The sequence below is a fragment of the Rhinatrema bivittatum genome, chromosome 6 (genome assembly GCF_901001135.1).
Source record: "Rhinatrema bivittatum chromosome 6, aRhiBiv1.1, whole genome shotgun sequence".
Classification (NCBI taxonomy): Eukaryota; Metazoa; Chordata; class Amphibia; order Gymnophiona; family Rhinatrematidae; genus Rhinatrema; species Rhinatrema bivittatum.
Window position 1 is genome coordinate 184,525,274 of NC_042620.1, and position 13,864 is coordinate 184,539,137.

Consider the following 13,864-nt stretch of genomic DNA (forward strand, 5'->3'; position numbering starts at 1 on the left):
TTGCACAATTGTGCACCCCTTGCGTGCGCCGACCCTGGATAGCATGCGCGCGGCTGCACACGCATATTATAAAATTGGGCGTACATTTGTGCGCCCGCGCATACCTCTTACAATCCAGCCCACAATGTGCAGCAGCATGTTTGGCAGCTGTCAGTTAAAAGGCCAAGCATCAAATATGTTTGCATATTAAATTATCTCATCCAAAGGAAAGCTGGCACCCTGAGACTGGGTCTGGGATTTAGTACAGAAGTCTGTGCATTTTGTCTGTATGTGCTATTCTTGGATAAAAGAACATCGGGTAGTTTCATTGTCAATGAACAGCAATCATAATACAAAAAAATCTAGGACAGATGAAGTAAAATATTTAGTTTTGTCAATAGAAATTTTGTATGTAGATGGATTGTTTTTGCAGACGTGCATTCTTTGAACCTCAGAAGGGAATAGTTAATGGATAGCTGTGTAGTAGTTGCTTTTTATTATGAGCAGAGATGAAAGAGAAATGTCCCTTTTCTCCTTACATACATTTCTTTATAACTTTAGAACACAAAGTAAAAGAGACTGAACAGCTTGTTCAGTTTTTCACTTTTCATGATGTGGCTTCCTATTGGTGTTTTGGCTATAATTGAAAACTCACTGGCAGCTCAGTTTGCATGTGATTATAGAGTCTTAACCTAAATAAAAAAAATAATATAAAGAGGTTCTGACCTCAGTGTAATCTTTTCCAGCAACTGCTGTACTAGCATGGTTTTAATATAATTTCTGTAACAGAGTACATGAATTTGAGACTTGTGTTGAAAGTTTGTTTAGTCTTGTTTAGTTGACATGATACCAAACTCAGGAGTATGATATTTCAGAGCACCCTAACTAAAACAGCTGATTGTACAAAAGGGAAGAATGTAAGTATGTCAAACTCATTTTACCATTTTATAAGCACTATAAAAAGCATTTGCACATTCAGTGGGCTTGGGTAGGGTTGCTAGCTGGCTCCAGATTTTCAAGATAGGTTGATCCAGTTCTGGTTTTATCCCACTACATGCTTGGACTTGTAGTCTTGCTTTTCTTAAGGAATGCAATAGGGCAGGGGTGAGCAACTGCGGTCCTGTAGTGCCACAAACAATCTGGTTTACAGAATATCCCCTGTGAATGTGCATGCAAATATACCTCATACATATTCATTGTCGATTTACTGAAAACCAAACCGGTTTGTGTACTCCAGGAACAGAGTTGCCTAGCCCTACAATAGGGAAATCAGAACTACAAGTTTCTGCTTGCAGTGGGCTAAAATCAGGATTGGATCAACCTGTTGTGAAAATCTGGAGCCCGTTGGTAACCCTAGGCTTAGCTAGTAATACATTTTACTCATGGTGGAAAACTTGGTTTTGTAGCTCATTGGATACGTGTGGTTATTCCCATTGCTGTACCTACCCATTGCATACATTTCTCAATATAGAAACTGTAAAAATACCATTGAATATGGAGGCCCAGTTATAATGAAATTATGGCACTTTGATTTCTACTGTTGTCTGGTTAGAATCTTGTAGCATTTATAAAAATAACAGCAACAGTAGATAATTCAGACTGTAGTGAAAGCAAAGCAGTTTTTATCCTGCTTTATATATTTGTTACATATGTAATAAAGATTTGGACTTTTGTTTGGAGTACTGCTGTTTTTGGGAGATGAGCAGATCGTTTTTGCTTTTTTCATTTGTTTATTGCAATTTTTGGTGTGGCAAAGGCTTTCCATGAGAACTTTTCCTTATTTGGTTCTGTGTGCTGTTGATTTTCTTGAGTTAGACGTAGCACTTGCATAATTGTCCAATTAATGACCAAGTTGAAAACTCCATACATGCAGATCTTTACATTGCGTCTTGGGATAACTTGTGAATTGTATGGAAAATGTGAGATGTTATTTTTCATTAAAGGGTAATTATATTACTTCTTATAAGAAAGAGACAACCTTAGTAGCTGTCTAAGGAAAACAGTATTGGGGTACAACATCTAATTAATTAACCTGTTGACTAAATTCAGTGTTGAAAAATAAAAGCTGTAAATAATTGGGTCCTTTTCTACCAATAAGCATCACTGCAACATTTCAATGACAGTCTGTCTCATAGTATAATAATACTGCACTGAAACTGTATCAGTTAATTTATATTACATATAAAGAATATTAGTATATAATTTATTTTACTGTTCCTAGCAGGTTTATAAATGTTTGTGGTTATTTCAGCTCCATCTCATCAATTTCGCCGTGAAGAAACTATAGTTATTGCCTTGGCATCTGTGTCTGCATTAGCTGTTCTGATAGCTGCTGTCTTCTTTGGATACAGGATGTTTGGAGGTAAGGCATTGTGGACATTTCTAACCTGTTTTCTTTATTTGGAGTAGGATAAATGATATTTCTTGCTTCTACTGTAATGTTGAATATGTATGTATCACCAGGGCTTAATTTGTGGGGGAATAGTCTGGAGGGCAGTGAATTAAGAGGAAGAGAATCCTCGCCTCTTCAGACAGCCTGCAAGGAACAGGAGGAGGAGTGAGCTGGAACTAACAAAGCAGAAAACAGCCACTCTGCTCTCTAATTCAGCCCATCTCTTCCTGTTTACAGGGAACAGAAAGGGAAAGGGGTGTTACTGAAGCAGAAACTGTAGAGCAAAGAAGAGACATAAAAAGGGTGTGAATAGCACAAGTTTGAAATTTATGAGCCCATCATCAAAACTTCAACCCTGCCCTTGACAGTATAGCACTACAGCTCACAGGTTTCAAAGTTGTTCTGATTCAATTCCTTTTAGTGTCTATTATTCAGGGTTTAAATTCTGGTGGAACAATCTAGAACGGTGTAATGCAACCTGTTTTTTCTGGGACCAAAGAAAGCAGAGTAGAGCCTGCAGTGTAAACTAGTTCTGGTTCCCCTGCAGAAACAGAGCTAAGCTAGCAGTACAAATCCATTCCAACTTCCCTGCAGAAATAGAGCAGAGCTGGTGGTAGCACGTATCATTTCTCGGCCCCCAAGCCCAAGAGGAAGCAAAGTAGAGTGTGTGGGTGCTGCTTACCCTAAGATGGGGCAGCCACATGGATTTGAATTTTGTACAATTTCCTGGCACAGTTGAGGAGGCCTTGAGGAATAATGGTCAAGGTCAAAAAGACATGAAGTGAATGTCTATCAGCCTCACTACTTCTGCTGCTATTTTATGTCATCTTCCTGGCCAGGCTGCTGCTTACCATGGTAGCTTCCCAGGCCCCTCTGCCTCTGCTGCTGGGGCCATATTAGGAGAGGGGGAAGGGGCAAGAGAGTGAGTGAGGCAATGGTGGGGGGGGGGGACTTACTGAAAGGATCAGAGGAAAGTAGAGTGAGGGTGGGGGAAGGGCAAGAGAGTATGTGAGAAGGTGGGGGATCAAGGGTATGGGGGGTCAGAGGTAGGGGAGGCCAAGTGAGTGAGAAGATGTGGGGGGGATAAAATGAGTGAGAGCAATTGGTTGAATATGGAGAGGAGAGTGAGTGAAGGGATCAAAGTTGTTGGGTGTGAGTGAGAGTGAGAGGATCGTAGGACTGTGAGCTATGAGCCAAGGGCAACAGTCTATGAGTGAGGTGATTGGAGGGAACAGGGAAAAAGGGAATGAGAGAAGAGAAAGGATAGGAAGATCTGTGGTTGAGTGAGTGAGGAGAGCTACTCCTTTACTGAGGAGGCAAAAAATAGGATGCGCTTAGAATTCCAGACTCTTCCCTACCCGGTCTGAGGAGGCTGAGCAGAGCAAGTGGTGTATGCCAGTCTGACCCCACTCCCATGACAGAGGATAGCCAGTTGATTCTGGCTCAGAGCTGGCCTGTATGTTACTGGCCAAGAAGGGAGAGGAGAAGAGTTTCTGGAGAGGATAATTTTCCAGCAAAGGGGAATTAATGGCCTTAGGCAAAGGGAGGAGGTAGGAGAGATCAAGAACCACCATGGACTGGGGGTAAGATGTGGAGGCTGTAGGACCACTGGGAGGAGATGAGGTCCATTGGAGGAATCATAAGGAGTGGGGCAGAGAGGAGGAGGAGGGTAGAGAGAAAGGGCCCCATTTTCTCTACCCTTCTCCTCCTTGTCTTAGTGATTCTCCTTTTGCAGCCCCCAACAGTTTTAAACATCCAGTTGTCATCCAGTGCTTAGAATAGCTGGGGGTCGAGCATTGTTGGGTCCTAAGGATGAAGGATCACTGGGATGAGGAGGAAAAGTGTGAAGAGTTTTTCGCATATTGTGTGTGTGTGGGGGGGGGGGGGAAGTGTGTGTTTAAGGGAGAGAGAGTTCACACCCTACCCTGCCCACCCTCTCACTCCATAGTTCCATTTTCTTTTTGTCTACAAATTAAGCCCTGTGTATCACTAAGAAGTCCTTCAGGCAGCCTCAAAGTATTTTTCTTTGATTAGAAAGATGTGAATTACTTACATATCCTAAATCTGTGTTGCTATCTAAATCTCTCACAAAAAAAAAATTTGTTTCCTTATGCTGTTTCCACACCATGACCAATTTTTACTGCTGTGTGCCAGATTTTATTCTCCCAGACCCAGATATCTTTTACCACAGAGCTCCTACATTTAGCTGTATGTATTTTTGTTTTATGACGTGAAGAATTTTACTAAAAGCTGTAGTCATAAAGTTTCAGTTCTCTTTCTTTAGGGGATCGTAAACAAGGTCTTCATAGTATGAACATGATGGAGGCAGCAGCATCAGAACCTTCACTGGACCTAGACAATCTTAAACTGCTAGAGGTAAGAATACTTGTTAAGTGTGTACCATTGGTATCTGATTCACATATGGTGATGACAATTATTAAGACTATGTAAGGAAATGTGGAAATGTGTTGGTGAGGTCTCCCATAACGTCCTAGGATATGCCCCATTTGTAGCAAGCAAAGGTGAAAAAGGTGCCGTAAGACAGAGTTTTGTAATCAATAGGTTTAAATGTAGCTGGTGATCAAACTGCCATCAAATAGGAGAGCAGAATCTGACAATTTATACAATTTTCACCTCTATGTTCTTTTCAGCCAGTGCCCTTTGCTGGGTCTTCCTTCTCCACCTTGCATTTTAGTCATATTGTTTATAACCTGAGGTTGGGAGTATGTCCCAATTACATGAGTATTAGGGTTCTTAGGCCTCATTTAGTAAGCATTTTCCCCATAGTCTTAGAATGGCAGAAAAGTGTTAGCTGTGGTTGAGTAGATGTTGTAGTGGACCTTGGTGTGAAACTCCATTGTAGAATGAATGACCAGATCTCTCTGAGATGGGAAACCCTTTTCTTTCCTGTACATTGTCATAATCCCTTCAGAATTTGTGATCACTTATCATCTTCATGCAGAGACCAGAAGACAAAATTCACACAGATACTGTTAAATGTGGTTCCAATACAGATCTGAGTTATTTATAGGTCAGATAAAGATGTTTACAAATCCAGATTCACAAGCACTTCATAACAGTTACACACACTTTCACATAGTAGAAGATATGTGGCAGTAGCAGAAATCCATACAGCTGATACTGTAAAGTGCGCTCAGCTGTTTTACCTGCAGTTGGACGTGCGTTTTTGACGCTTGTCCACTACCCCTTATACAGTAAGGGGTTTAGCTCATCAAAAATGCGTGCCCAACCCCCACCCCGAAACTAATAGTGCTTATCACATGCAAATGTATGTTGATGAGGCTATTAGTTATTCACCCGGGATACTGTAAAAAAAAAATGTGCAGCCAATCCGCACATTTTATGCTCAGAAAAGTGTACAGAAAATACTGCTTTTCTGTACACCCTTCAACTTAATATCCTAGTGATATTAAGTCGGAGGAACCAAAAATGAAGAAAAAAAAAAATTTTTTTTAATGTGTAGGTCGGTCAGGTTAGGAAAATGGACGCTCAGTTTTACCGGCATCCGTTTTCCTAACCCATGGCTGTCAGCAGATTCAGAAAACCGACGCTCCTAAAATCGAGTGTTGGTTTTCTGAACCCACTGACAGCCACCTCTCCTGGTTTTCCACTGCTAAGGACGCGCTAAGGACATGCTATTCTCCCTAGCACCTCCTTTTTAGCGCCACCCCTCATTTAAATACAGGATCGCATGCCCAAGAGAGGTGGCCTGGCGCGCGTTGGGAGAGCGGGCTCTCAACACCGAGCACCCATTTTCCCACAGACCTTAGAGAATCAGCCTGATAGTTTGAGAAACACAGATGATATTCTAGTTGAACCCTAAATCCTCAGATATAAACATTAATCTGGTTTGCTATCCTCAAGAGTTTAGAATCATTTGCGGCTGGCACTGCCTCCTTTTAAAGGGTATGTACTCCCAAACTCCAAGATCCATTACCAAGTTTTAAATGTTGAACTCAGAGGTTACTCCTAGGAAGGAGGAGGTGGGTTGTGCTACGTTCTGTCTCCTGTGGGCATGAATAGGCCCAAATTAGGTGGAGGATGAATTTTAGCAAGTCTCCATGCTGCAACTGGAAGTCACTTTGTTGCTGCTAGATACTCTTAGAACATTCCAGCTGGGTCTGATTGATTCTGGTATGGTCTGACTCACAAGATATGATATCAGACCTATTTAGATTTCTCTGTCCAACACTAGGGGAATCAGATGAGATGGCAGGGGTTCTACCAATAAAAGGCTAAGATTTAGAATAAGCGTACCCTTGTGCAAAATTAGAGTAAGACCATCTTTATACATAACATTATCAAAGTACATTGAAACAAAACTCTTCTGGAGCATCAAGTCACTGACTACATTATGGTCAAAGAGCACTGCTGAACATGACCATCTTATTGCAGAACTTACTTATGAAGGACAAGTTCTGTGAGCGCAAGCCAACTTAGCCCCCAACCCACAATCTCTTTCAATTAGGCAAACATAGGACCAGACCCTACAGCTTCCCTCAAGCATGGCATAAAAGGTGATCAGCTGATGGCCTAGTCTTGGAATAAAGAAGACCACTTGGGAGGAAGGCAGGGAGGAAGAAGGATTGAAGAGTGGCTTAAGGAAAGTGGTGGGGAGACAAAGGACTGAATGGGATTTTGTCAGGGTAAATGAGAGAATGGAGGTCTGTGGATTAAGAGGAAAGAGAGAATGGAGGTCTGTAAGAGAGGAGGAAAGAGAAAAAGAGGGTTTGCTGGGGAGGAGGAATGAGAAAATTGGGGTTACAGGGAGAGGAAAAGAAAATGGGGGTCAAGGGGAAGAAGAAAGTGAGAATGGGAGTCTGGGGAGAAGAAAGGGGAAAATGGGGTCTGCTGGGGAAGAAAGAATGGACATCTGCAGAGGGCGAGGAAAAAGGGGGTTCTGCAGAGGGAAAAGAAAGGGCAAAATGGATGTCTGCAGAGAGGGGAGTAGGATGGAGAGAATGGGAGTCTGTGGAAGGGATAAGGAGAAAATGGGGTGTTGGAGGGTAAGGAAGAAGGAATGAATGAGGGTCTCTTGAGGGGGGGGCAAGAAATAAGAATGGGGATCCACAAGGGTGAGGAAGGAATGAATGCGGATCTTTAAAATCACGAGGGCCTTTAAAATCATGAGCGGTCTTGAATGAGTAGATGTGAATCGGTTAATTACACTCTTGGATAACAGAAGGACTAGGGGGCACTCCAAGAAGTTAGCAAGTAGCTCATTTAAGACTAATCGGAGAAAATTCTTTTTCATTCAGCGCACAATTAAGCTCTGGAATTTGTTGCCAGAGGATGTGGTTAGTGCAGTTAGTGTAGCTGGGTTCAAAAAAGGATTGGATAAGTTCTTGGAGGAGAAGTCCATTAACTGCTATTAATCAAGTTTACTTAGGGAATAGCCACTGCTATTAATTGCATCAGTAGCATGGGATCTTCTTGCTGTTTGGGTACTTGCCAGGTTCTTGTGGCCTGGTTTGGCCTCTGTTGGAAACAGGATGCTGGGCTTGATGGACCCTTGGTCTGACCCAGCATGACAATTTCTTATGTTCTTATGTTCTTTTCTTTTGCCAAAGTAGCAACACCCATATAATCCTTCTAATGTTATTACAGTGATTCCTTATCCATTCCCACATACAGTTCAAGCTCCTCTTTCTCACCTACAAGTGCCTTCATTCTGCGGTTCCTCACTACCTCTCCTCTCTTATCTCTCTCTACACCACTCTTCATGCACTCTGCTCATCAGACAAGTCATGCCTATCTATGACCTCATCTACCTCCAATCCCTGATTTTCAGGCTGATGCAATATCATGCGCTCATGCTAGCACACAGGTTAACTCGCGATTGGACGTGCGTCCATAACCCTGATGCAGTAAGGGTATCAGCGCATCCAAAATGCACATCCAAATCAGTGCAGCTAATAACTCTCATCACATGTAAATGCTATGTTGATGAGACTATGAGATAGTACCCCCGATGTAAAAAATAACTTCACCTAACGTGTACATTTTAACCCTCAAAAATGAACGCCATCCCAAAGCTGGCATTGAGGCGCCCCAAAACCTGAACAGAAAAGCAAAAAATACTGCTTTTCTATGGTTCCTCTGACTTATTATTTATTTATTTTATTTATTTATTTTGTGTTTTTCTATACCGGCATTCGCGATGGGAATCGCATCATGCCAGTTTACAATTAACAAAGGGGTGCGAAGGAAGAAACAATAAGAACATTAACAGGTGCTGAACGAAAGGTTGCAGTTACAATAAAACAGGGAATTACATAACTTGGAGCAGTGAAGAGGTGATAGGAATTTAACAAAGAGCACAAAATTACCAATTAATGGTATTTACTAAGTTATGGAATTTTGCAAAGTTATTATTTACCAGGTTAAAGGTAAAGTCTACGCGTCAGTTAATGGTGAACTTAAGAACATAAGAAAATGCCATACTGTGTCAGACCAAGGGTCCATCAAGCCCAGCATCCTGTTTCCAACAGTGGCCAATCCAGGCCATAAGAACCTGGCAAGTACCCAAAAACTAAGTCTGTTCCATGTTACCATTGCTAATGGCCACTGCCATTGCTAATGGCAGTGGCTATTCTCTAAGTGAACTCAATAGCAGGTAGTTTTCGTTGGGGTCTGGAAAGGCTTTCTTAAATAACCACGTTTTGAGTCTTTTCCTAAATGTTGGAAGGCAGGATTCCTGTCGTAAGTCCGGTGGAATGGCGTTCCATAGAGGCGGTCCTGCTGTGGGGAATGCCCTGTCTCTGAAGGTTATATGCTGAGAGGTTTTGGAGTGTGGCACCTGTAGAGATTCTCTGAAGGACTCTCTGATGGGTCTGGAGCAGTGGTTCTCAACCCTGTCCTGGGGACCCCCCCAGCCAGTCGGGTTTTCAGGATATCCACAATGAATATGCATGAGAGAAAATTTGCATACACTGCCTCCATAACATGCAAATTTTCTCTCATGCATATTCATTGTGGATATCCTAAAAACCCGACTGGCTGGGGGGGTCCAGGACAGGGTTGAGAACCACTGGTCTGGAGGATGTATATTTTCTGAATGGGATTTGTAGGTTAAGCAGAGAGAGTTGATGGATGGCTTTGTAGATAGTGGTGATGGACTTATATATGATTCTATAGTGAATTGGCAACCAATGTAGGTCTTTGAGGATTGGAGATATGTGGTCTCTTCTCTGTGTGTTTGTCAATATTCTGGCTGCCGTGTTTTGAACCATCTGAAGGGGTTTAGTGTGAGATGCCGGGAGACCTAATAATATAGAGTTGCAATAATCTAACTTTGAGAAGATTATTGCTTGCAAGACTGTTCTGTAGTCTTGATAGTGGAAAAGTGGTCTTATTCTTTTTAAGACATGAAATTTGTGAAAGCAGTCCTTGGTAGTTTGATTAATAAATGATTTTAGGTTTAGCCGGTTATCAATGATAGCTCCTAGGTCTCTTACTTGTGATGTTTGTAAGTTGGCTGGAGGAGTTGTAGAGATGTTATTGTTTTCCGGGGATATGAGGAGGAGTTCACTTTTTGAGGAGTTTAGTTTTAGGTTTAGACTGGAGAGAAGGCTGTCGATTTCTAGAAGGCAATTTTCCCAGAATTCTAGAGTTTTTGTGAAGGATTCTTTGAGGGGGATGATGATCTGGACATCATCCGCATATAAAAAATGTTTAAGGTTCAGTTTGGTTAAAAGTTGGCAGAGCGGGAGAAGGTAAATGTTAAAGAGCGTGGGTGAGAGAGAGGAGCCCTGCGGAACTCCTAGAGAGGAAGGATAATGCTTAGATTCTTTGTTGTGTAATCTGACCTTGTAGCCTCTGTTCCCAAGGAATGTTTTGAACCAGGCCAGTGCCGTGCCTGTTATTCCGATGTTCACTAACTGATTTAGGAGGATGGAGTGGTTAACAGTATCAAAAGCGGCTGAGAGGTCCAGGAGGATCAGTAAGTAGGCATGACCTTTGTCGAGACCCATGATGAGGTAATCTGTCAGGGATATGAGTAGTGATTCAGTACTTAATGATTTTCGGAAGCCATATTGGGTAGGGAACAGTATTTTATGGTCTTCGAGGTAGTCCGATAATCTAGAGTTAACTAATTTTTCCATTACCTTGGCTATGAAAGGGAGATTGGAGATTGGACGAAAGTTGGAAGGATCTTTAGGATCTAAGTTAGGTTTTTTTAAGAGCGGTTAGATGGAGGCAATTTTAAGGTCATCTGGATAGATTCCTTGGGCTAAAGAACAATTGATAATGTCTGTTAGAGCTTTGGAGATGGTGTCTGGTATTAGTAGAAGTAGTTTGGATGGGATATGGTCAAAAGGATGTGAAGAGGGTTTCATTTTCTTCAATACTGTTTCAATCTCCGAAATTGTGAAGGGTTCAAAGGATTGTAGAGAAGTGTCTTTGTTGGGGTGGAAATATGTGCTGGATGTTGCTACTGTATTAGACTTAAGCTGTGTTAGAAGGTTAGAGATTTTGTTGCTGAAGAAAAGGGCCAACTCCTCTGCTTTTTCTTGCGCTTGGTTGAGTGGAATATCAGGTGTATTGATTTGTGTTAAGTTTGATACGTAAGAGAAAAGGACTTTAGAATCGAAAATAAGGTGATGGATTTTGTGAGCGTAGAAGTCCCTTTTTGGTTTTAATGTAGAGCTCTTGTATAGGTGGAGGGCGAGTTTGTAAGCGGAGAGGGAGGTCGGTGATGGTGCTTTACGCCATTTGCTTTCTTTCTGTTGAAGGGAGAGTTTGAGTTTTTGAAATTCTTCGTTAAACCATGGTTGTCTTTTGGAGGCGTTGTGTTTGAGTTTTTTTGTTGTCAGTGGACAGAGTTTGTTTGCTGCCGTTTCTGTTATATTGGACCAGGAGTGGAGGGCTAAATTAGGAGTGGAGATGTCTATGCGAGGGAGTTCTAGAACAAGGTGTTTATGTAGTTCATCGGAGGAGCAAGATTTCCTGTAGGTAAATTGAGGTTGAGGGACATGTTTGTTGCTCATTTGTGCCAGTGAAAAGGGGGTAGAGATTAATGTATGGTCTGACCAGGGGACTGGTTTGCAAACAGGATGTGTTGAGTGTGAGATGCCTGAGTTTACAAAAATGAGATCCAAGGTGTGACCTGCTCTATGGGTAGGTTTGTTAATTATCTGCTTGAAACCCATGGCAGACATGGCGGTTAGGAATGGTTCGCAGTTAGTTGAGCGAGTGGGGTCGTCGACATGTAAGTTAAAATCTCCCAGGATAATGGCTGGGGACTCCAGATTTAGGTGTGTCGCTGTTAATTCCAGAATGGGTGAGGCATCAGATTCAAGAAGGCCTGGGGGGGCGTAGACTAGAAGGAATTGCAGATGGTCTGATTTGAAAGGGCCTGTTTCAGTTTTTGTAGGTGAATTGACTGGGAAATGTGTAAGTCTCAGCTCTTTTTTGGCTGCTAGGAGAATATTTATTTATTTATTTATTTATTTATTTAAAGAGTCTTCTATACCGATGTTAGTCAAAACATCACCTCGGTTTACATGGAACAAAAGCAACAGAAATTACAAGTAACAGGGGAAGGGTAGGGGGTACAAAAAACCAATAGGAGAACAGAGAAGCATAGGAACAATTAATAAGTGAACTATAGTGTCATAAGAACAAGATCATAGTCAAATTCAGGTCATGATACCTGAATTTGAATACCCCCACTTCTTTTTTTCTGTCGGGGAATTGAGAAGAAATCGTAGTTTTGGGTTGGGAGTTGATTTATTAGTGCAGTGTCCGTATGTTTAAGCCATGTTTCTGTTATGGCGCAGAAGTCCGGATTTGTGTCCAGAAGAAGGTCATTGAGTATTAGCGTTTTCTTGGTGAGAGATTGGGCATTGAATAAAATCAAGGAGAATAAAGCTAGGCCTAGAATCTGTGTCAAAGGGGAAATCATGATGGGAATGAGGGATTTGTAAGTGAGTGGACAGGAAATCAAGGAAGGTTTTCCTGTGCTTATGGTCTTATGATGGAGAAGTGGTATTGGGAGACCAATAGACATTGTGGCCTGATGTAAACCGGTGACCTGGTTACTAGAAAACTGAGTCTTAATTTCTTGGATGGGGGGATGAGAGCAGGATGAAAGGTGGTTTGATGAGAGTTGTATGATAGATTTGATGAGAGTTTGACGTTGGTAGGATGAGTGCTGGATGAAGATTAGGTGAGTGCTGGAGACTGGTAGGATGAGTGCAGTGGGGTGAAAGGTAATTGGCACTCTGAGGGCAGGGCTGGAGCACATCAGATAGCCTCTAGGGGTGGACCCCAACGGGCTCTAGCGCCAGCTGCGCAGGCCCAGGCTCCCACCCCTGTCCGGGTCTTCCAATTCGTTCGTGGGTCCTGTGCGCGCGGGGAAAAGGGTGCCTGGAAGAGGTGCTGGGGTTTAAAGCCTCTGAAGTTGCCTTCTGATTCGTTCTGGGGCTCCCTGCCCCTAATTGGCTGTTCATCCGAGAGGGGCCGGGTTGCGAGCCCCGGAGAGGAGGACGGTGCGGACTGCCTCGTGGCCGGCGGGGGAGAACATCGGAGGTAGGTGTAGATTTAAAATTCAGGTCTTACCCCGACGGGCTCTAGCACCGGCTGCGCAGGCCCAGGCTCCCACCCCTGTCCGAGTCTTCCGATTCGTTCGCGGGTCCTGTGCGCGCAGGGAAAAGGGCGCCTGGAAGAGGTGCTGGGGTTTAAAGCCCCTGAAGTTGCCTTCTGATTCGTTCTGGGGCTCCCTGCCCGGCTGCTCGTCCATTCGTTCGTCAGACTTAATATGTCCGTTCCTCAGACTTAATATGTTCCTCAGACTTAATATGTCACATATTAAGTCTGAGGAACCACAGAAAGCAGCAGCATAAAAAAAAAGTCTTCATGGCGGTCAGATTAGGGAAACAGGCCTCGGGTCAGCTGCTTCCGCTGCTCCTCTCACTGCTGTCACTCACTGTTCCAAAGTCCCATCCCCCACCACCACCTAACAGTTACTCTAATTCCCACACAGACACCTTTACCCACCCACTGCCTCACCCCCTACCTTCCCACCATGACAAGCTACTTAAGCTTCCCAATCCCCTGCATACACTTCCCCTCTCACAGACCGCCCCCCCCCCCCCCCCCCCTCAGTATGCTCCCATTCACCATAAGTCCCTTCTCCCCATCCTCATTTCCCCACTTACCCAACTCATAGGACTCGCAACACTCTCCATAATTCTTTTCAAAGCTCAATCAATCTCCAAAAAAACCATCATTCTCAATGATTTACTAACGGATTGCAAGCCAGACGTATGCGCCATTACAGAAACCTGGCTCAAGGCCACCGATATTGCCCTTCTCAATCAACTCCCTAACCACATCTATGATATCTATAACACGCCTAGACCCAAGAAACGTGGGGGAGGCCTCCTCCTTGCAGTTAAGAAACGCTTAAACCTTAAGCCCATCAACATTGAACCCCCCTCCAGACTCGAGATAGGGCTCTACAAATCG

At 43.1% G+C, this 13,864-nt stretch overlaps 1 protein-coding gene across 1 annotated transcript in view; it reads left to right on the top strand.

Annotated features, from left to right (window-relative positions):
• BMPR2 (bone morphogenetic protein receptor type 2) overlaps positions 1-13,864 on the top strand; it is a 680,472-nt gene that overhangs the window by 482,983 nt on the left and 183,625 nt on the right. Inside the window, exons 4-5 of the mRNA XM_029606286.1 lie at positions 2,231-2,341; positions 4,656-4,747. Of these exons, the coding sequence (XP_029462146.1) occupies positions 2,231-2,341; positions 4,656-4,747 (203 nt within the window). The remainder of the gene's footprint in view (positions 1-2,230; positions 2,342-4,655; positions 4,748-13,864) is intronic.